Here is a 24,008-nt window from a genome sequence, read left to right on the forward strand (position 1 = left end):
TTACAGAACTTCAAGGGCTTGGAATTCTATTGTACCCATTTATAGACAGGAATAAGATGAAGAAAATTTAAATCTGAGTCCCAGAAGGAGGAGCAAGATGAGAGAACTTTGTTCTTCTCACTGAAAGAGATTATACAAGCATCTTAGACTTTCAGTCAATTTGATGTGTTTTCCTCCCTTTCTATTGGCACACAAAACAGGGGACTAAAGTGTGACTAGCTGTGCAAAGATACATAAGGAGTTTGGTGGAAATACAGTGTTCTCAAAGCCCTCTAACTCAAGAAATGTCTATTCAAAAGACAGCAATATCTAACATCACTTTGTTTTCCAAGAATGAGTATTGGCAATATTGCCAGAGGTCACTCTAGCCTTGCCCAAAAGGTATAAGAGCAGGGAAATGGGTTTGGGTTGATCTGTTCAATGTGCAAAGAAACTTTAACAGCACAAGGTCAGAAACAAGTGCATTTTTCCAGTGCATTATTGCAGCCTCCACTACCCAATATTTCTGGTAATACTACAAGCCTGTGTGGCTAAAGCCTGCACTGGGATGACATGCTGACTACCTCAGAGCTGCTGAATGACAGTGAAAATCCATTCCTCTGTAAGGAGACACAAACCAGAATTTGGAGTTAACTTGGGCACATGTCAAAGAGAAATATAGTACATTTTGCAGCTGCCTGAGGAAAGAATATTAGGTCATGGACATAACATATAAATACCTGACTGATGGGCCATGTTAGGCTGTCACAGACATCAGACACCCCAAAGCAGAAACACTCTGTACAGCCCTGAGGATTTCTTCCTTGCAAGTTGTAGAATCCTGGTTTACAGAGATCACAGTTCTCACCTTCTACATTTTCCTGTCAATAGCACATAACATTTGTTTTGCATTAGCATTATTATGGTAACAAATACAGTGGATTACATGAGATTTAGACATAACAGCATTCAGAAGGTTATAAAAGAAAACAGATTGGAAAACTGATCGGAAAAATTAAACAGAATTGTTCATCACAATCCCTGGCAAGGGTTCTATTGCAGTGAGATTTCAGCACACAGGCAGGGTTTAAAAAGTTTCTGCCAGCTTGCCAGTCTACTTCTCTTGTAACTTGAATATGTAGATTGCTCTGGAGAACAGTTCCTATGCTTACTGAATCCAGATGGTCTACATACAGACCTTCCTCACCTTTAAGGCCAGGCTCCTGGAGCTACTACAGCCAGCTTCAAGGCAACAGTTCCTCAACACTGTAAAGTTAATACTTTACAGTGATCCTCACGACTGCTGCCACCTCTTCCTGGAGGAACACCACATACCCTTATGTCAGTTGAGAGCTTTGTCCTAATATGCTCTTGCTAAGGTCCAGAAACTCCTACTGTAAGAGTAGAGGTGGTCCACTTCTCTAGCTCCTTTCACTGGCCTGCTGCCTCCTTACCATGCAAATTGGGTAGTTCAGAACATTCTGCAACATACCTTTTTCAAGGTAGAATTACAGGGGGGGAAGGAAATCCAAAATGATGCACCGAATTTTTTTCTTGTAACATTTGTAAAGACAATCTGTAGTTATTTATTCAAAAACTTCAGACAATTGCTGCTGACAAGCAAACCAGCAAAGAAAATGTTCAGTAAATGCCCAGAAAGCTGTGTAAACAGTAGATCTCCATGGGCGTTTCTACACAGTAAAAGTCAGAACATTTCCTGCTGCCAGGGACAAGACTCTGATCATGTCCTAGCTTCGTATCAGAACAAGACCTGGACACACATCACTCCCCCACCTCAATCTTTTGTTTCCACTAGGGAAAAACTCCACTACAACAGCAAAGAGAATTTTTCAGAGTATGCCAGCAAGTTCCTTGATACGTATGGTTAGGACACCAGGACTGCATGGCACACAGTGATGCATACCTGTCTTGCTATTTTTAGGAGGCTTGAATGAGCTCTGCATTGCAACTGGAATGCAAAGCCTATGGACCAAATTCTGCTTTCAGCAGCAGTTAGCAGGGTAACTTCAGCTAAAGGAACCACTCCAGATTCCAGGCTTACATCAGATTTGGTCCCATGGAGCAAATTCCAGGCTTACCAGAACGAAATGTGAGACCTTTGCTGGCAACACTACCAACTGCCTCTTCTTCTGGACCAGAGTTTGCCATGTCAAGTTTACATAAGAACCTTTCTAAACAGGTAAGTTATATGTTTTTGCAAGCAAAGCACAAACTGCTTTTGCAAACCACATGAAAATTCTATAATCCCCAGCTCTGATTCAAAGGCTGAGGATGACTGCTCTCTATTTGCTAATATCCAAACTTGGGGAAAAAAAATCTCAGGCAAAGGGCCTACTGAGAGAGTGAGATTTTAGAATCTTGGATTTTTACAGAAATAGTATTTGTATGCTCTTTTCAGCTTTTTTACTTCTCAGTCTTTAGGATGCACTTGGATCACATATTTTACTTTGTCTCTGTAACATTATTAGAAATTATTATTTATTTCTTAATGAAAAATAAAAGCCTTATGCAATGACTAGACCTCAAGAGCGATGTTTCACAAAAGATCAAATATTACGATACTCAGAGTATAAAAAGGAAAAGCTTGCACTACTGTGATCACAGAGACTACATAGGCTTAGAAATCCTGTCTCCTTTGTTTGATATTAGGAACACACTACTTCTCTCCTTCCTTCCTTTCGTCTCTATAGGTGGCCTGCTGGCTGGTGACACTCTCAGTGATCTGGCCTAAAAATTCTGTATGCCAGGCTCATGCCCACAACAGCACTTTCAGTTTCTCATCCAGTTTATACCAAAATTGTCACCAGTTGGCTGCACTGGCTGACACAGTGTTACTGTAGCTCAAAATCAGGCAAAATGGTTGTATCTCCTTTTTCATATCTAAATTGGCCATGGGAGCTATTTCTTTCTTATAGACTCTGATTATTTATACGTTTGATATTTTGGATTAGGTAAATTATGCAAAAGGACTGAGAAGTTTCAGAAAAATTATCAAGCAGACCACAGGTTTCTTTTTGGCTCCTGTTCACTGTCATAGTTAGTAACAAATACATAAACTACCAGTGAAAATTTGGCTCCAAAAATTAAGAGTAACTTCTTTAAAGATTGACATACAGTTTTGTAATAAGGCTCAGCAGAATCTACAGCTTCAAGACATTTCAATGTGTTTGGATATTTACCAAAAAATAAAAGAAAGTAGAAAGACTGCTCTCATTTTTAAACATTTCTGATGGTTTGTATTTTGTAATCAAATAATTAAATATTTCATTCATACATCTAATGTAATCTTTCCAATAGTTCTTTCCAAAAGCACGCTGTTTGTTCACACAAAGCAGATGTTATAAGCACATCCTTTCTTTATAAGAAATCAGCGACTTCGAAGAGAAATATCAGCTTATCCCTAAAACCAAACCCAGGCAGGCATACTGTCATTCTCTCTGTGATTTTCCCTCATACTCACATGTGCATTTATTATTTAATTTTAATGTCAGTCTGGCCCATTATTATAGAAAATGGTTCATCAGTAATATATAAAACTATTCAACATAAACTATCATATTTTTTAGTACAGAGAATAGTTAGTAATTTTAAGTTCTAGGTTGTCAGGTGTACAGTTATACCAGGTTACTTCTATAAAAGAAGTGATATCCCCAGTTAATAGTTTCCCTTATTAAAAAGAAGTTTACAAATCGATTGAGTTTTAAGCAAAATTAATGGTTTAATACTCACTTTGCAAAGACAAGGTTCTTTGCATGGATCTTCATTAATGCTACCAATCAGGCTGCAGTTACAACGCAAGCAGTTTGGATAGCCCCGATACCCAAATGCACAATGATCACATTTTTCTCCTGTGTAACCTTCTCTGCATTGACATTGACCTGGCCAAGTGCCTTGATAAGAAAAAACCAGAGAAACGAATAAACAAGAGCAGGCAGTAGACTGGATTCAAGACATCTCAGAGGGTACACATTATTTAGCATTCCTTTTTTATTATACTCCATGTTATATTCCACACAGATACTTGGCATAATGTCAGTCTCACTATCTATTTTTCATGTTTAGAGTACCAGATGCACAGAAACTGCAGAAAAATTGATTTTGTGACAGCATTCATGAACAATGGTGTTAAATCTCAGTTCTTTACATTGTTTTACGTAGTCAGAGCCTGCCATCCCACACAAGAACACATTCAGGGACCTGACATACCTTAAAATCCTTAGTGTGTTATGCCTCACCTCTCCTTCCTAAACCTACTATTGTTTTTTACTGGTAACTAACTTGCGGCCATTTACAAGTAAACAGTGTTCCCTCAAACTTCAATGCTCAGAACTATAGCCAGATTTGAAGTTTAGAGAAAAGGAGCTTCCCACTCCCTTACCATGCTGTGAGTCAGAATGCTGCTCATCCTTAACACAGTCAGAACTCAGAGAACCAACTGGGTCACAGCCACAGGGATAGCAGGGGTGATCCTCATAGGGAGAAACCTACAAAACAAACATTCTCTGTCAATTTCTCAAATCATTAACTGGGGAAAAAAAAGTAGTCACATCTGTTTCTTGTCTGGCATCACCAGAACTAATGTGAATAAAGACTGGAAAAGCTAATATGCAGTAATAGATCAAAAGACTAGTTCAATTTTAGCAAACAGAACATCAGGGGATTGCAGTCTAGAAAAAACTTAAATGCAGCAACAGAACTTGCTCTTCAATAGCACAAAGTTATAGTAACTGCTAACGGCTGGCAGCCTGACACATTCAGCATAAATATACTTTTTATTTAATTTAAGAGCAATTAACCACTGTGATGGTTTGCCAAAGGTTATGGAAATGTTTAAGACAAGAATGGATGCTTTTTGCAAAGATACTCTGGTTCAAAGAGGAAGGAAATTAAAGAAATCCTTGGCTCTGTGTTCAATGGGAGGAGAGATATCTATTCATTCTGACTTCACAATCTACACATCTTTGAAATATAAGACAATGCAATTCACATGGCAAGGATTTTATTTTCTTTCAGGGAAAATTTTCCTTTGAGGTGCTTCAGATGTAAAGCAAATCAGTAATGAACTCTAGATACACTTTTATTGGCTACAAGTTGAAGACTTTTCTACAATGCTTCTTACAGCAAGTGAATCATTCTCTGACTCGTCTGCTTCCTTGGATGAGCTGTACCTGCTGTCTAACCATACTTCTACAGACTCTTCCTTGCACTTCGCACCAGTTTATGCTAGGTTTCTGAAGCATGGGGTTTCCAAAACATGCATGAACCTGCCAAAGCAAGACTTTGTGGAGTAGAAATTTAGTTCAGTATGTCTCACTATACAGAGACCTAACACGGCAGGAAGTTCTTCTGTTTAAGTAACTGTTTGTCACATCTTAACAAATGTCTTTTGTGGATTTAGGTCATTTTTCCAGAGTGACACCTGTCAATAAACCAGAAAGTAGACAGGCTCGGAGAGCACATAGCCTATAATAATCATGCCAAGAAGAAAAGTATTTGTTGCAACATCTCATGTAACAAAGAGTCTAATCTTAGAACCATGTAATGGTCCTTTTCATCACTGGCTGAAACGTGCTGATATAGGATGCTAGACAATTTTGGCACTTCTGAAGACAACAAAATTTCACTACTGGCACTTTTTAGAGCTTTATCCACAGAAGAAATGTGTTTCCTATCAAAATCTGTATTTCCACAATAGGACTTCAAGCTTCATCTTTGCTTATTCTTTTCTTTCTCAACAGCTTGACCTGCCCTCCCACACACTGGACAAGCATTTCTTTTTTCTTTGAAAGTTTTGGTGGTATACAATCTGTAAAAAAAAAAAAAACCAAACCAAAAAACAAAAACCCAAGCCCAACAATTCTATAGTTCTTAGATATTCTGCAACTGACAAAAATATATATTAATTACAATCAGCTGAAATACACTCATCGTATAATGTTGTAATTCACCAAAACATCAGAATGGTATTTTCCAAATCTTACTTTGTATGGTCTAAAATATCCATCAGCACACATTTCACAGTTGATCCCAGTAGTATGTTGAGTACAGTTTAAACACACGCCACCTCCTATATACTGGCCATGAATATCCATGCTTCTTTTCTGATCTGCAATACTCTGATTGTAATAACAATCTTCTGCTTTGTTATGACAGTTGCACTCTGAGAAGGAATAGAAAATAAATCCATATTTTTAATTTATGTTGTATAACAGTTCCTATAACTCTGATATTATTCAAAGTGGAAAATGTAAGTAGCAGAGCACATCATCTCAAAATAGTGGGTTTTTTCCATTTAACTATGCTATAAGCTTTATCAGTCCATATCTCTTAGCAAGTAAGCACTTTTCAAAAGCACTGTCACCAATTAAATAGCACCGTTTTTAACAATATTCAGTAGATCCAACCAAGACAATCCTGTCAGAATGGATGTCGATAGTGATGTGTGCTATTAGCAATAACTGTTCTTTCATTTTCTCTGCATTACAGAAGAAAATCTGCCTAATTCTTCTTTTATTTGTATTATAGACAGAAGTCTGAGAAGTCAACAATGCCACTACACAAGTACAAATTTGATTTAGGTTAGAGGGTACTTCAGTCCAAACAGTCATGAACACCTACTTCCCAAAGACTGACATTAAACTTGTGTAAAGACTTCAACTAAAAAGACTACTTTTCCATTCACAACTGTAAATTTTATCTAATATGTTCTCAACTGTCTGCAGCTTGTGCTATGCATTAGCAATGTGAAGAGAGAAAATGCACAAACCAGCCCCAGCAACACATCCAGCCATACTGACAAATCTTAAGTCAATCTATCAGACGATCTGAAATATAATTGGCTAATAAGGAGTTTCTTTCAAAACATTTGTTATCAGAACAAAGTTGTTTATCTGACAAAATTTGTGATCAATGTAAGAAATCTGCGTTTCAAGTAGCTAGCAAATGATTGATGCAAATCTGCTAGTTCTTACAGGACTATAAAAAAATCCCCAAGTCTCTTTGAAAAAGAGACTCTGACAGCTTTACTGTATGACAGCTCCACTAGCCAGGGAGTCATATTAGATAGAATATCTAAAATTACCTTAACAGTTATGATGCAAAGTAGGTCCTCTACCTTTAAACAAGCCCATAAAGGAAGTTAATAGTTTGTGGATTCGGGGAGAGAATTAGTATGAGAAGCAACTTCAAACAAGAAAAATAATAAGCCTTATGAAACTATCTAAACCTCTGTGCATGCTTACTTTCACATTTGTTCCCAGCAGAAATAGTTCCTGGTCTCCATGGTTTCTGGTGGTAGCCCGGACAGCACTTGTTACAGCTCTCTCCACATGTGTTGTGTTCACACTGGCACTGCAATTTCTAGGAATAAAAAAATTTCTTTTCTTGAAATATTTTTTACTGGATAATTTAATCAATGTTGCCAAAAGTCCGCCAAATATCAGACTTACTCTAAAAAATGTCAAGACCCACAAATAACCCATGTTTACTTTTAGACTGCTCAACCATGCTCTATCAACTATTGGGCCTTTCTAGAACAGGAGGGACAGATGTCCTGTGTTGCAAGAAAACTATTTCTTGTTGTGCCCCTTAAATTGTTTAAATTGAATGTCAAAGAAGAAGAGTTTACTTCAAGTAAGTTATATTATCAGAGACCCAGATATGCTTGCACAGAAAAGGAAGACAATTTTAGCAAATAATCTCTGTGCACCATATTTTAAGATCTCTTTTACCCTCCTCTTTCACATTCTCCTTAGGCAAGGGCCTTTTTTTTTTTAATTGGAAATGTTGTTTTGTGAAAATAAACAAATGAAATTAATGAATACCTTTGTGATTTCATCCAGAGGGCAGCTTCGGGCATGGCCATAACAAATACACATGCCACCAACAGAGATGTCCTTTATTGAATAGTAGTACTACAAAAAACAAAGTTGAAAAAGGGATGAATAAAAGATATTTTCATGTATTTACATCTTCCTCCCCTTCCATATTTATGGAAGATAAAATACCAGCATTCATCTATTCTGTGACTTGAAAAATAAAAGAAATACTTGAAAATAATAGAAGCTTTGAATTTTTGCTACTTGGTAAACCTTTCACTTTGTGATTTTTTTTTCTCTGTTTTTTGCTCACTGGTATGAAATACTTACTGACTTGGAACTTTAAATAAGTGTGCACAATTCCTCTGCTTCAGGAAGAAAACCAAATGAGTCCTCAGCCAAAACTGACTTGTAAAAAAAAAATCCTTTCTTTACCATATAAGAAGCCATGAAGCATAACATAATTGCTATATTTTAATTTCAATCTGGGGAGTATTAGTATGCTTTCTTAAAACAGAAACTCTGTCCTCCCTTAAAACCAGTTTGTGCACTGGCTTCCAGACCAGCTTTGCTGCTAGTGTGTAGGCAGTGTATTATTCTATCCAAATTCTTAGCTTAAAACCTGGTGATACAGCAGAGTATAATCCATTAATGTTGCCAGGTGGTGAGCAAAAGCAACATACATAAGGATTTAATTTTCAAGGCAAGGAAGAGGCAGGAAATGACCATCTGGGTTTGGTTGCAGCTGCGGTATCAACATGGTTGGCCTGTATGTACAACAAGGGAATGAAAAAGAAACATCTTTTGAGGATACTTCTAAGGAAAGAGTTCAAAACTCTCAGACCTAACAACCCTACAGTCATTTGGTTCAGGAAGAGGAGGTAACCCGGGGTGGTCAGACATGCTGACTCCTGGACTGTTATTTCTTTGAAGGATCTTGGAGCTGAAGCAAACTATCCTCTTTTATTTCGTACTTGACTTTTTATGTTTTAATTTTTTTTATTATGTTTAGTATTTCACTTTTTTCTTTTTAATGTTATCGGCTTAAATTACAAAAAACATTCAGGGACTCATCATGTACAGTAAGTTCTTAACTAGAGGGAAGGAGAAAAGCAGGAGTACAAAAGCAGAGCTTTATTTCTGACTGCATTCCCTGCTTCATCTTCTTTGTCTTCTTTTCTTTAAAATTCACAGTGTATGGCTCAGCAGCTGTGTGCAGCTTGAGGTTGAACAAGAAGCCAATGCTAATCAAATGCTACATACATACATACAGAAAGAAATAGAACACAGAAATAAATGTACTGTTGAACACTTAGAAAAGTTCTGCATCAGCCTTTTTATAAGACTATGTACAAGAAACTAAACACAATTGGTATCAACAACCGGATGTAAAGCCTTCAAAAGCAGTAAGAAAACAATCCAGAAAGCTGGAAGTTATTATCTTGGGTTTAGTTGGTTGCACAGTGAGATACAAGGTGAGATATCAGGATCTGGGATCCCTGACCAATAAACCCCATGTCTTGCGAAGATGAAGATGCCTAGCTTTTCATGCAAAACGGCACTAAGTAGTGCCAGGTGGGGTAGTACTAAGCCCTGGCTTGCACAAATACATGTGTTACAAAGGCAATAGAAATGCTTGTCCTCAACACCCTTGTTTCCCAGCTGTATGTATGTTTCTAATTTGAGCCTTTCTTTTTGGGGTGTATTTCTTGACATTACAATACTATCAACAGACCTAAATATCACCCAGCCTGCTCCACAGGAACATCCCACCTGCTCAGGCTGTGCATTAACCATTTCCCTATCGCCAGCAAGGCACAGCTGGAGCAGGTGTCCAATACTCTGCACTTGCGGTCTCCATGCTCACAATTCCCATATGGGGCAGCCAGAACAAGAACATCCAGATTGTATGCTTTAGAAATGCTGCAACTGAATGGGCACCTCCATGGCTGAGGTAACAGTGGGGCTGCCTTGAAAGTACCCACCAAACCCTGACAAATCCAAGTTTCTTTCTCCCTTCTGTACCCAGCTATCCAGCCAGACTTCACAGAAGCAGTGTCAATGCACAAGGATTGCCTGTATCAGAGAAGCCGCAAATTGCAAGGGTCCTGGTGCTGCACAAGGAAATGCTGCCTGCAAACATTCTTCAAGGCAAAAAGCTACAAAGGAAGGGGAAGAAGAAACACTTCTCATGTTCTTCTGTCCTCATCAGAAAGCCTACCTTCACAGAAAATCTTGAAGCCACTGACGTCCCAACCTATGGGTCTCAGGCAAATCAGAAGAGGGTCAAAATGGCAAAATACAAAGCAGAAATACTGCAGAACAGTTAGTTATGGTAGGTACTGTTCTTAGGAGCTCCAATAATAAATTCCTGTGAGAGCTTGAAGAAGTCAGCCTAAATGCTTAGCGCCTCTGTTTCCCCAGTTTCAATATCAAATTAAAAACCAGTTAATACTCTCAGAATTCTATCCTAGTGTTTTATATAATTATTAATTCATGGGCATCAAAACAATTGATTGCAACAGCCTCAAAAAAATGAAGAAAACTCTCAGATGTCAAAATTCACAAGGGCGAGGTTTTCAAACAATTTTTTTTATGAACTAGAGCACTGGGTCCTGAAACCCTTGATACACCACAAAAGGTACTGCAGTTGCATCAAGAGCCACTTTAAGTAACATTGCCATCAGCCAAACCAATTTTTTATGGGATGAGAAAGCATTATAATCATTGTTCCTAGCATAATCATTCACACAAACAAACAAAACAAAAAGCAAACAGATAAAAAACAATCTAAAAAGCATTTTCTCAGAGTTGATTCTGATAAGGTATTGTTAATAATGTCAAAGGGAAGGCAAGACTTATTTAACAACCTATCAAAACAACTCTGTAAATGGCAAGGATCAAGTACTACACCTCCTCCTCAAACAGATCAGAAAAGGCTCTCCCATCAAGTCATACTGAATACCATTTATGAACAATCAGCTTACCCTTCTGGTAACAATGGGGTCTAGCTCTTTAGGATCATTATGGCTGAGAGTCATGAGGTCAGCATTAAGAGTTCTGATACGCTGCAGTCGTAGGCGAATGTATCGTGCAGAAGTAAACTCCAAAAGCTTTTGTGAAGGATCATCGGCACTAGGCCTACCGTTGATCAGTGATGTGTGAATCTAGAAAGAAGAATTGGCTTAATCATAAACATAATTGTGATACGTTTGCAACAACAAACATCATAGTGTGAAGATTAGAGACGTAGAACTTAAGTGTGTTTTCCAGCAATTCAGGATGATTGCTATGTTAAACTACCTGGAATTCTATTTCTTCTACCTGCAGGTGGAACTCCTTCTTCCTGACCCACACAGTTCTGAAACGACCACTCAGTTTATCACGGTCTCAAATTCCTTAGGATTTTGTGGATACAGCATAAAGAGAAAAACAGTACCGCAAGCTAGTCCTTAGTTCCTGTGGTCTTTCTTCCTCTCCCTTATTGAGATGGAACATGTAACTCTGGCCACAAGCATAATTTTGTCCTTACAGATTTCTCCTCCACAACTGATAGAGATCTTATTGCACTGCATAATATGGTGCACATGCTCAAGCTGGGGTCATTAACCCTATGCCTTGCTGGGACAGGGCTGCCCAATCAGCAAGGAGAACTCAGTGACATGAAAGCACAGTGAGAAGACAACCAAAAGCAAGGGGCTGCCACCACAAACCAACCAACCCATCTGGTCTCAATCTTTCTTGCACAATCCCGGCTGACCCCGCTAAGATGGCTTTTGGAATCAAGCTGCACAACTTACTCTGGCAACAGCCCCTTCGTCCTTTCCAAAGCAACTTAGGAACACAAGGATTTAGTTTCATATGACTATGCAGTTCCTGCTCTGTTTTATGGAAGAAATTGAAAAATGAGACCTTGCAGGCTACAAACAAATGTTAACCAGTTCACTTGGTGTCCACAACAAATAAGAGGTCATGCTTTGGGTTTGTCAGCTACATTTTAAAGTGCACGACATATCCTTATTTATGAAGAGTAATTTTGTTTCATATACTACTCTTGAATGCATAGCTTCAACTTTGATTAGTACTGTAAATATACATGTGTGTGCATATATATATATACACACACACATATAGCTCTAAAGTTATCTACCACTTGACTAGTAGAAATACACTATAATTTCTATAGAGACCACAGAGGAACCTTTCCTAGCAGGAAAAGGAAGAAATAGTAGGGACAGAGACAAAGACACTAAGGAAGAAAAGGAATGATTCTCCATGTACACTGCTATATTTGGCTAACATATATATGTATAAGCTTATATATAGCTTATATACACTGATAAATTGGTATTATATCTTTTTGGCTTATTTGTCCTCCATAATTCAAGACTCTTTCCAAACGACTGTAGGTTAAGCCCCAGAATTCATCATGAGTCCTGACTTCATAACATGAATTTCTGGAAGCAGATCTTCAAGCAGTATAAATCAAGTGAACAACAGAACTATACCTCTTCAAACCTCTGAAAAGTCCAGCAGCCAAACCAGCAAAATGTCTGATTTGGCAAAAAATGTTATTAACTGACATCCACATTTAGGCATGTGGTCTGTTTACCCTACCAGATCTTTCACACCAGGGCACTACAAGCTGACTGCAGAACATTGGGATGCTAACAAATGCTGGATACAAGGTAGGTGCCTGTAGAGATCAGCTGGTCTGCAGGACTTCCTATAGACCTGTGCAGTATGTTGGTCAGAACCAATTACAAAGTACTAAATATACGTATTTTCAAAAGAGTGCCAAGATTCACTAATACATGTTGTGAGAGACTGTGCAGAGAATATTCCTGTCTGTCTGCCATTTGAATTGTGAAGAAGCAGCCTGTCCTTTGTGAATGAGAGCTTTTATGTGAGACTGTTGATCTGCTTTGTAGTAGGAAGGTTCTGCAGAGGGATCTGGACAGGCTACAGGCTGAGGCCAATAATTTGAGATTCATCAAGTGCCAGATCCTACACTTCGGTCATAACCACCTCATACAATACTGCAGGCTTGAGGAAGAGTGGCTGGAAAGCTGCCTGGTGTAATAGGACCTGGAGGTGCTGGTCAACAGCCAGCTGTACATAAGCCAGCAGTGTGCCCAGGTGGCCAAGAAGGCCATAACATCCTGGCTTTTATTCAAAACAGTGTGGCCAGCAGAACTAGGGAATTGATTGTCCCCCTGTACTTGGCACTGGTGAGTCCACACCTCAAATACCATGTTCAGTTTTGGGCCCCTCACTTCAAGAAGGACACAGAGATGCTAGACCATGACCAGAGAAGGGCAACAAAGCTGGTGAAGGGTCTGGAGCACAAGTCTTATGAGGAGCAGCTGAGGGAACTGGGGTTGTTTAGCCTGGAGAAAAGGAGGCTCAGGGGCGACTTTATTGGTCTCTACGACTACCTGAAATGATGTTATAGCAAGGTGGGTGTCAATATCTTTTCCCAAGTAACAAACAATAGGACAAGAAGAAATGGCCTCAAGTTGTGCCAGAGGAGGTTTAGATTGGATATTAGGAAAAAATTCTTCACTGAAAGGGTGGTGAAGCATTAGAACAGGCTGCCTAGGAAAGTGGTGAAGTCATCATCTCTGGAGGTATTTAAAAAACATGTAGATGTGGTGCTTAGGGATTCAGTTTAGTGGCGGACTTGACAGTGTTAGGTTTACAGTTGGACTTGATGTACTACACAGCAATTTAGTTCTGTTATTTTTTTATGTTCTTATGTTTTTATGTTACTGCACTCAGGAAAAAAAGCAATGTTCTAGATAGTGTCACCCTATTCTGTTAATTCTGTGTACATCAGGAAAAATAAATGAGAAAAAAAGGTCGCTAAACTGAATCTCTGATATTCTTGGATTTGTAGGCATATGGCCTATCAGACATATATTACAAGAGGCACTGTTTGCACAGAGTCAACCTAAGGGTTTTCTGGTTAATTGTGTGGAGAGACAGGTTAAGTTTTTGTCTGATCTGTGGGGCATATACTGATATCACTGCAACAAATATTTAAGTGAATGGGACTTGATGTTATGGATTTAATTGTTTTGTTCTTGCTGAAACATAGTTTTAAGTTTATGTGAAAGTTTGACTTCATCCCTTTAGCTGTATACACTCCAGCCTTTTTTTAACAAAGGAATAAGACAACACTGGCTTCTATTAAGCTAAGATTTACTAGCATTCTCCATGGGATAACGCTGCATTTACTATCACACTCTTACATTATAGCATTCACAATAGAATAACCACTGGTTTTAATGTACCATTTCATTATGTGGCTGCCTCTGTGCAATAAATTACACAAGTACCATGAATAGAGTTTGTTAAAAGCAAGAACAATCAACAGTGAGGCTGCACAACTTGTAGCTCTTTTAATTATGCTACATCCCTGAAACAATGCCAACACTTGTTTAGGAGTTCCAGCTGTGCCAAGCACTTCAACAGTGTTTGCAGCTTTATCTCACACAACCAGGTGCTTCTAACACAGGAGGTTTCTTTATTAAATAAAAAACCTGGCAAAACATAGAGCTTCTGTTATAGTCTTTCAGGATAAAGCAACTAATAATTCACAGCTAATACCTACCATTAAATTATGTGGAGGTAAAAACCAATTAGTTTAGTAACAGGAATATATCGAGCCAAAGACAAGTTTCAGCCCAACATTTAAAAGTTTGCTATACTGGTACATGATGTAAAGATAGTATCATTAAAGAAGAATAACAGATCATCTGGTAGTGCTGAGGACAATGAACTCTGTAACTGTAATCCAAATGTTTTCAAGTTGTTATTAGTCCATGTTCTTACTCTCACATGGCAAGTGCAAAAGCAAACATACCTCTCCATGTTCCAGAGGAACTAGTCTGGAATAATAGGAGGTACAGATCACTTCATCATCTCTCTTGTAAGTTGGCGGCCCAATTCTTGGTGTAATATTATAACGAGTTAAACATTCAGTATCGCTAATTGCATAATACTGCCATGGTCTGAACTCTGTGCCATCTATGGAGCGTTCCAAAATCCAGTTTCCAGGTCGTGGAGCATTAGCAGCTTTGATGATCACATAGGCAACTTGAAAGACCTAAAAAAATGCAAGAAAGTTTTAACACTTCATTATGTTAGGTAAAAGACCACTAGAAGCCAACTGGGTACCAAATTCAAATTTTAAAAGCAGTATATGGTTTGCCTGGGGAGAGGGTAAAATTTGGTACAGTGACTCTGAATAAAATTTTTGCACAAACTTCTGACAAAAGGCTTTACTAACAGAAATATGTATCATTTTTTTGTCAAAGCTCTGAACATTTCAACAAAACATGTTTACGTGACTAAAAAAAGGACTAAATTCATTTAGTGTATCATTCTGTGTTAATGCAATAGCTGAAGTCTATCTACCCTGCACATTTCAGTATTACTTGTGTACAGCATTCTTTCTACAGCAAATGTGCTTTCTAACTTTTCTGAACCACCAAAGGCTTCAAAGAACTGCGCTGGGTTTTTTTTCAAAACAGCTTCAGCCCAAACAGCTGTTTCACATTTTAGCTCTGAGTTTAATTCTCACTAATAGCATTTCTGATAAGCTTTTTACACCCTATATTAAAGATCTCCATGCATTCCATTTTCATTCCATGTTAAAGTTATTTAAGCAGACGATTATTTACAGACACTGCTGAAAACACAGAGATGAGTAAGATGAATGTGACAAATGTTAGCATGATAACCTTATTTAAGAATAGTAGCTCTTTTAAGATGTGTACTCTCTACGCTATACAGGTATCTTGACTGTTTTTTGACAATCCTAGGTCCAAAGTGAAATCCCCACGCACACAACAGCACTGTTCAGTACTTCTGTGGGTAGGCAGGGTAGTAATTAAGCTTGTATCACCTTTTAAATGACCTTGTCATGGCAGCCAGATAACCTGCACTGACCCCCTTTTAGCTACAGCATTAGGCACTTAACACTGAAATGCACTCACTGTAAAGCTACTATCTTCTTCCCTACCTAATAACTATCACATCACTTCACTTAAAAAAAGCTGTCTTTGCAAATTGGAAAGATTTTTATATAGGAGCTTAATGTTTTACATGCACTAGAATATCAAGACACATTTAGATGAAAGAAAAACGCCCTATTATTCAACCATTTCAGAGGTATGTATTTTCACTTGATCAGACTGCCAGGTCAGCTGGTATAATCATCATAATTCCTGTCTGCATGTGCAGTATTAATACCGTCTTGAGCTCCAATTTGGCTACTACCAGTTCTTTGAGACATTTTAATTTTTTGATTTTTTTTTTCTGGGGGGGAGGGATAGTTTTTATTTGTTTGAGGTTTTATTTCAATACAGATTAAAGCCAGAGCAAGAATAACACTTGCCCCATAAAACCAGAATTTGATTTTGTCAAATGGAGAAATAAACACAGAGATAAATAGTAACTGCATCGTGTGTGTGCAATTCAGGAAACTACTTTTGAAACAAAATATTGTTTAAGTAAACAAAGCTTTGCTTAGGATATCTTGCAGACATGAGAAGGAAAAAAAAATGTTGATACTTATCTTCAAATGACTTACTAGATTTAATACCTTAAAGTCAAACAATCTCAGTTTTGATTAAAATCAGGCTTAACTTCAAACATGATATTCACTTGGTCTGATTTTTTTTAGGCACTCCAGCTTTATCCTTTCAGACATCAAGCACATACAAACAGAACATTTCCAGTTGTTTCAATAAATACGAAAATTTACGCAAGCTGAGGATTTTGTCTATTGATTTATATGACATTTCAGCAACGCAAGCATTAGTAAACAAAAAGAGAAGTCATCTCACTTTTTAGTCACAGCCTTACAATCTTAGAAATAAAATATTTCTGGAGTCTGTGAATCCTCTGTTGTTCAGAATTTGATTAAAGTTAAGTGAGTATTAAGAATTATAATCCAGCCTTCATGAAATGAAGAGTCCCTTTTAAATAAAACTTATTTCATGTCAACAAGCTCCAACTGAAAAAAAAATGCTAAAATACATGCTTTTAAAGGGAAAGGAACAGAACTCGGGCAGACTCCCAAGTCAAGCAACTGTATTCCCTACATACAACCTGGATTTCATTGGTTCAGTTAGCAGTAGTTGAGTTGTATACCTGTTTCACACTGGGTTATGGACAAGTAGAATTGGGGGTATCATCATTTTGGTACCCTTAATCTGAAGACACTTGTATGAGACAAGAGTCAGTTGTATGGGTATTCTCTCCATCAGAGAAAAGAACTGCAGGAAATTATTAAAACTAGTAAAGTTTTGTTGACTGATCTTAGGAACTACTATGCACTTCCAAGTTTCTTTGTAGTCAATCATCTCTCAAATGCATAAAAGATGCAAGACTGGAACCCCAATTTTTTTCAAGGCCATGGTAGAAAATTTGCCCCAAAAATCTCTTATATGTATTTTATTTATTTATTTTTCCTCTTTGCTTGTTGTCAATTATACTTCCCTACTTGTTAAACAGTTGGCTGAACAACAAATGATCTACTTTTGATTACATTGAGAATTTTCAAAACCCATTCATTACAGTTTGCAGCTGATGTAGCCAGTTTTAAATCCAGTTCCAACTAGTAACAACGAGCTACCCTTCATCACAAATTGCAACCATTGCTGCAGAAATAAAAGATATTCACAAGAGTATGCAAGTTAAATTTGTTTTGAATACCAGGTTTCTTTGTGAGGGGGAGGAAAAGCCAGTTAAAGATAAAAACTTTAACAGCAACTGTGCATATATTCAATGCACAATTCAATAAATTACATCTTTTCAAGTCAGTTTTTTTCCAGAAAATCAGCTGCCATGCTTGGTACTCAAGACATCTAGGGATTGATTTTTTCCTCCATGCCTACAGTTCATCAACAGTGAAATGAAGATGTTTGCCACTGTGAACCCGAAAGAGGCATTAAAATATCAGTGAATGGTTCTATAAACATTTAAGTATGCACAGTGTAAAAAAACATTGCCTTTTTTTTCCCCCGGATCCTCTCAACTCTCTTCCATTTATGCACACAGCCCAGAGGTACCCAAAAATACTTCACAGGTAAATTCACAGGATAATGAATACCAGCAACACCAGGAAAAATTGTCAGCCCCTGAAATAATACAAGTTAAACATAGAAATGAAAGGATTTTGTATAAATGCACCTGCAGTCAAGTCAAAAAACAACCTATCAGTAGGAGTTATATTCTCAGGGATTATGTTACCAAGCAACAGAATGAAGCTGGAGGAAGGGATTAAGGTGTTCCCAGGGACTGCAGATGAAAATGTTTTAAGGAACATCAGCAGGTAGGGGTTTTACAGACCTCATATCCCACAGCCTCTGCAACCCAAAATGGATCTGAACCAGAACTACATGTAAGGCAAGCTGATTTTCCAATATCCTTAGAGTACTTATTTACAGATTTTTACTTTTATTAGCACTTCAGGTTTGATCATCACTGAAGGCAGTATCTTACCACTTTTCACATCCATTCTGTGTCCACCAATCAGCCACATAATAAACTTCAGCTGTGTGGCAAGAACTAATGATTTGTACACTTTAATTTGACTGTATAGCTTTCACAGAACTCATTTCCTTATTAAGCTACAAGGGTAAAAAGGACAAGCCAAAGCAAGTTAGCAACTCCCAAGCAGTCATAGATTAGAAGTGTCATTTTACAGGCATTTCAATCCTGACTGTACAGACCAGCCAAAAAACTTGTACTGAAGAACTTCTTTGTAGCAGCAATACCAACGTAACAAGTCACTTATGCTTTATTTAGCCTTTCTAACAACCTTGTTTCTCTGAATGCAGATCCAGCAACACCAAGGGCTTCTTGAAACAGATTTATAAGTGAACCCTTCTCCCCATTCATCAGGAAACCGCCTATTTTTTTGACCATAAATTCATCCAGCAGTGGCCATGCAGCAGATGCTAGGCAAATGTCCCTATTTCCAAGGGCATGGTCAGTGCTCTACAACCCACAGATACATGCTCAGACAAGCACAGTTTCCTGGTAGTCTTTTTGGATCAAGTCTCCCAGTTATACTTTTCAATTTTACACATGCAGAGACAACAATAAGGGAAGACACTGCCTTTTCATATCTATGAGTATTTGAGCCCCAGGCTCCAAAAGTGAAAAGTTAAAGGGAAAGATGAGTCCCAACACATTTTTTTTCTCTAAATTTCAGAAATGTTTAATCTATTAAGAGCAGAGGTACCAACTGCTACTTCAAATCTATACCCCAATTCAAATCCAGTCTACCTGACCTTGAAACACCCTGAAAGGAGGATATGATTTTAGGACTTCAGTATCACTTTCAGTGTCTTACTGCATACCTTACTGAAATCACACTGGCATATCATGAACCTTGGAATGCAGAAGACTGAGAAATGAACAAGCCTGGAGGAATGCAAGGCTCTTGGCAGACTGGTTCCTCCTATTTTCCCAATATCCTACAAATTCAGCTAAATCTTTCCTTCAGGATGACTGCAGAAAGGAAATCTAAAAGACAGCTAAATAGGTTTTTCAAAATAGCATGACAATTCCTGTAGTGAAAATGTGTATTACAACTAACGTTACTCCACAGTTTAAGTTAAACTGCAAAATCCATTCTGTTCAGTGTTGTCAACATGTATAAACCTGGTTACCAGAAAAGTCTCTTTTTCTCAGATTTTGTTTTACTGTCCAAGAAGTTTAAAATTAATTGTGCAAACTCTCAAAGAGTAGGAGACTACATAAAGGGATATTCTGAGTATCAGCCTGTAATGTTCACAAAAAAGTCTTTAAGGGATAAAGATGGCTTCAGGCTCTTAGAGACTGTGAGGCCTGGAATCTGCTTGCAACATTTTGCTCTGAGGAGTCTGTGATGTTAAAAGTGCAAAATAAACTAAATCAAATAGAATTTCTAATCTCCTGAATTATCTTTTCTTCAAGATTTTGATTCATTATGTGAAGCCATTGTTTTGGAATAGAAGAAAACCTCATTTTACTCAAGAAGTATAAGAATGTACAGATGAGCACTCCGAGTCTTGCATCATCAGTTTTACGAAGTCACAAAAGTCTTTTAAGGGAGCTTGCCACATACAATAAATTAGCATTGATCCAGTGAAGTCAACAAAATAATATCCTTTTACGTCAGCAAAGGATTTGTCCTTACAGAAATCTTTTTGCCAATCGATTTAAAGATAAAAGCCCTGTACAAATCATATTATAATATTCTTTTTCACTTTCTAATAGCAGAAACTACAAATTACTCTTACATCAACCTCTTAGTGGTAACCCAGTATTCACAAAATATTCGTGAGCTACAACTTAATCAAAAGTAGGAATGTTTTCTCAACTTGATACTACAGGCCTTCCAAGAACAAGTGGCCTTGCTTTACAATTCCAGAACTTTATGATATAGAAACTTGTGCCTTTCTGCTATGCCTAGTACAAAGCACCTTTAAATAGTGTGAAGCATGGTAATAAAAACTGAAGAAAGTATTCTTCATTTAATGGTGTGGCAGAAATATTTTACAGCTGGTCCGAGCACACTGCTAACATTTATAACATTCAGCATTTAATTTATTTCATTATAATTTCACAAAGTAGCTGTCCAGAGAAGTCAAACTCAAGTAAAAATGCTGGGTTTATCTAAAGCTACTGCTGTGCATTTTGTTTGTGTAGAATTGCCAGTGTAGGAAGCGCAAGGTCATAAATCAAATCTTGGTATCTTGTACATCAATACTACACCTCATTGCTAAACTACTCTTTCCCCAGTTCTGGATCTTGCCATACATTTAATAGAAAAGTGAAAAAGAAAAAAAAAAAAAGAGAAAGGCTATCATACATCTAGGTCCTGAAAAGACTGAATGGCCCACCAGAATACATGTACCTAGTTACGATCCATGTGAGCTAAAAAAACATTACATATCCACTGGCTACTCTTACGAAATGCTTAGCATTAGCTATAAATAGCATAGACTCTGCAAAGGTGAAAAATCAAAATAGCAGTTTTGATACTGATTTTCTTTTCTTAACAAGATTCCATCAAACTGCTCTTCAGGCCAGCTGTTTTTAGACTAAATAAATCAAGTGCAAGGCAGAATATTAGCTGAAAGAATAGCCTTTGCTCCCTTCAGCTCTGAGCCAAGAGATAAATGCAGCCAAATACAGGACACTGGACACATGCTGTGCCCAGAACTTCACCTAGGGTAAACGAGTGGAGTCAGTTGTCACTGGCTAAGGGAACCTTCACCATATTTGCCAGCCGAGGCTATGTTCCAGCAGTCACCAATGCAACTACAGGACCGTATCTCTAAACGGTTTGTAAAAATCCCAAGAAACAATCAATTCCTCTTGCTCCTAGAATCTCTGGTAATTACTCAAAAAGCATAAATGGTGACAAGAAGGTCAGCCTTCACATCACAAAAGGGTATGAAAATACTCTATATTCTGGCAAGGAAAGTTAAATATTTGTTTCAATATGCTACTTGACAGATTTAATGCATTAAGATTGAAATGTAAAAAAAAAGTACCAGTGCTAAAGATATACTGCAACCCATATCTTTACAGGTACTGACTTTCAGGAATACTTTTTATTAAAGGTCCTAGAAGATAATTTGAACACATTCTCAAGCAAATACATGAGGTAATTACTAAAATCACTAAGGTCCTTCCCTACACTTTCCTTCTGTGTTTTCTTTATTTGTGCTGACTTGCTTAAAGTAAGCACACCAAGTCAGCTCTAATAACTCATTGACTTCACACAATCTCTATTAACCAAATCCTTTCTCACAGAGCAGTAATTTACATTCAGTTTGCATAGCCCTAGATGCCTTCTCTCTCTCAAACTCTCTAAGGAACACACAGAAGAAAGGCCCCTTGGGGGAAACTTTTCAAATCAAATTAGTGAAACTGAGCATGGTTCAGGAGAGGAAAGATATGTATTTGGTGAAACATCAACAGCACTAAGGCTGGAGAATAGAAGATATAGAGGGCAGATCAGCTGGTCTGTTTCCAAAGTGAAAATATTCTAGGAGGATGAAAACTAAGGCATTCCCTCCCACTTCATTTTTCCTTCCTGTTTGTCCATTTACAAACCAAACACAAAGCCAGCTCTTCAAACAAGGAAGTTCTACCCAAACCTTCTGTCACTGACAAAAGATACCCTGTGATTACTTTCCTAACAGTTCTGCTTCTAATTAAAGAGCAAACTAGGCACTTGTTTAACCTATGCTTCATTTTAAAACATCAAAGTTAGACCTTCTGTTTTTAAAATCACTTTCAAGCAGGATCTAGAAATCTTGCAAAAGCTTCTTACCAGCTGTACACCCCGAGTATGCATTTCTTAGTTAATAACAAAGCTTCTTCCAGCATTTGGAAGCATCTCCGTGTTAATAATGGATCACTGAGCTATGATTTTCAAATAGCTTAGACAGGCAAATGCATACACTTGTTCAAAGCAAAACACGAAAAAGCCTAGAAAAAGAGATTTTCTTCAGAAATTATTGTCTTTTCTTGGAGTAGGAGACTTCTGATTCTTCCATGTCTAACAAAAAGGCTAATAAATTAGCAAATGCTTTGTACAGTTTAGCAGCCTCCTGTCTAAGAACGATGAATCCTTCCAAGCTTTGCTGTGAAGTGCCAGAGAACCAACTTCTGTCATAGTTACAGCCTCCCCAGCATCAGAAATCACTGATATTTACAGATATAATCCTTAACTCTTAAGAACAACTGACAGCAACAGCTCATAGAAGATAGAATAGAGAACATTTCTTCCCAGTGCTCCTTCCAACAAGATGGTGATCAGAATCAGTCAGAAGGACAGAAAGTAGCAAATCAACTTTTTTTTCAGCAATACCCTTGAAAACATTCTTTGTTGCTTGAAAGTAAGTCTTTGATAACCCAGACTTCAAGTAACTTGCATGAAATCAAGGGTGGAAGAAAACAATACCAGAGGACTTCTGGGGAAAAGACAGCAGGGTCGGGCAGAGGAAGGTTACCAGGACAGAAGGAATGCCTATGTAAACACCGTTATCCACAGATATACAGTTGTTACTGTGCCATGAAATACAACAACCTGTGACCTATATGCTTACAAACGTGGTCACTTCCTTTCCAGTCTGACAGGAATGAAATCTCCAAGATGCTATAGAACAATAATTGAAAGACATCTGTTTAAAATCAGTTCATATTATCCTTAGCTATTCATGTTTAAATATGTGCTATTAAATGGCTGACTGCTAAATATCCTACCATCTATAAACATAGAACTGCAATCAATCAATTGTATTGGTTTATAGCCTACATACAGTAAATGATGCTTGCCCGAGTGTTACTCACCTGCCTTAAATCCAAGGTGATGGTGACCCAGTGGTATTGTCTCCCATTCTGAATGCTGGGACTTTGCCACCAGTTATTGGTACCATCGATTGCACTGGAAATTGGGTGCTGCTCTGTTTTGAAGCAAAAAATTATATCTCTTGAAAATACATCTCACTGCGTTTTCTCTGACCAGCACATTTATTTCACACTGAGCACTGCTTGCTCTCATGCAGAAGCTGTAATCTGCCCCAAGACAAAGAGGCTGTCACTGGACTCTGCTAAAAGGTAGTTTTGCTAGTGTAGCAGAGAGACTAAAAGTAAAAAGTATTTGACCCCAATACACCCTGTATTCACATGAAAGTGTCAAAAAGAATGACGCAAACCCATGAAACAAACCAACCAACCAAACACACATGAAACTTGCCTTTGGGATTGGCACTGTGGTGGTCGCAGACACGGCACTGGGCGTTGCGCAGGGGCCGCCCCGGGACATGCTCTACCAGTTTGCAGAACATCTCCGGCCCCTTCTCCCCGCAGGTGGCGTTCGTGGAGATGTGAGCATTGCTGGCTAGGTTCAAAATGGCAGGGAACAGGCCTTGAAAGAAATAGCAATTATCAGCCACACTGTAAGGTGAGCAAAATACACAGGTATGAAACAAGTCTCTGAACGTACAGGATCTCATGACAAGCTTCTGGCTTAGAGTCAGAGATACAGAAAAATACAATAAAAAACAATTCATTTTGTGAAAATATTACCATGCCACACGGACACCAGCACATCAATCGTCACAGCCCTGGGGCACTGCAGCCCTGCCTGTCCCTGCCCACTGCCGAGGCTTC

General features: G+C 38.0%; 1 protein-coding gene across 1 annotated transcript in view; it reads right to left on the reverse strand.

Moving 5' to 3' along the window:
• LAMA1 (laminin subunit alpha 1) overlaps window positions 1–24,008 on the reverse strand; it is a 111,646-nt gene that overhangs the window by 66,111 nt on the left and 21,527 nt on the right. Inside the window, exons 2-11 of the mRNA XM_056331447.1 lie at window positions 23,593–23,763; window positions 23,187–23,299; window positions 14,686–14,928; window positions 10,805–10,984; window positions 7,824–7,913; window positions 7,242–7,359; window positions 5,982–6,160; window positions 4,379–4,484; window positions 3,730–3,890; window positions 720–860 (exon numbers count right to left, since the gene is read on the reverse strand). Of these exons, the coding sequence (XP_056187422.1) occupies window positions 720–860; window positions 3,730–3,890; window positions 4,379–4,484; window positions 5,982–6,160; window positions 7,242–7,359; window positions 7,824–7,913; window positions 10,805–10,984; window positions 14,686–14,928; window positions 23,187–23,299; window positions 23,593–23,763 (1,502 nt within the window). The remainder of the gene's footprint in view (window positions 1–719; window positions 861–3,729; window positions 3,891–4,378; window positions 4,485–5,981; window positions 6,161–7,241; window positions 7,360–7,823; window positions 7,914–10,804; window positions 10,985–14,685; window positions 14,929–23,186; window positions 23,300–23,592; window positions 23,764–24,008) is intronic.

Source organism: Falco biarmicus, chromosome 3 (genome assembly GCF_023638135.1).
Source record: "Falco biarmicus isolate bFalBia1 chromosome 3, bFalBia1.pri, whole genome shotgun sequence".
Taxonomy (NCBI): domain Eukaryota; kingdom Metazoa; phylum Chordata; class Aves; order Falconiformes; family Falconidae; genus Falco; species Falco biarmicus.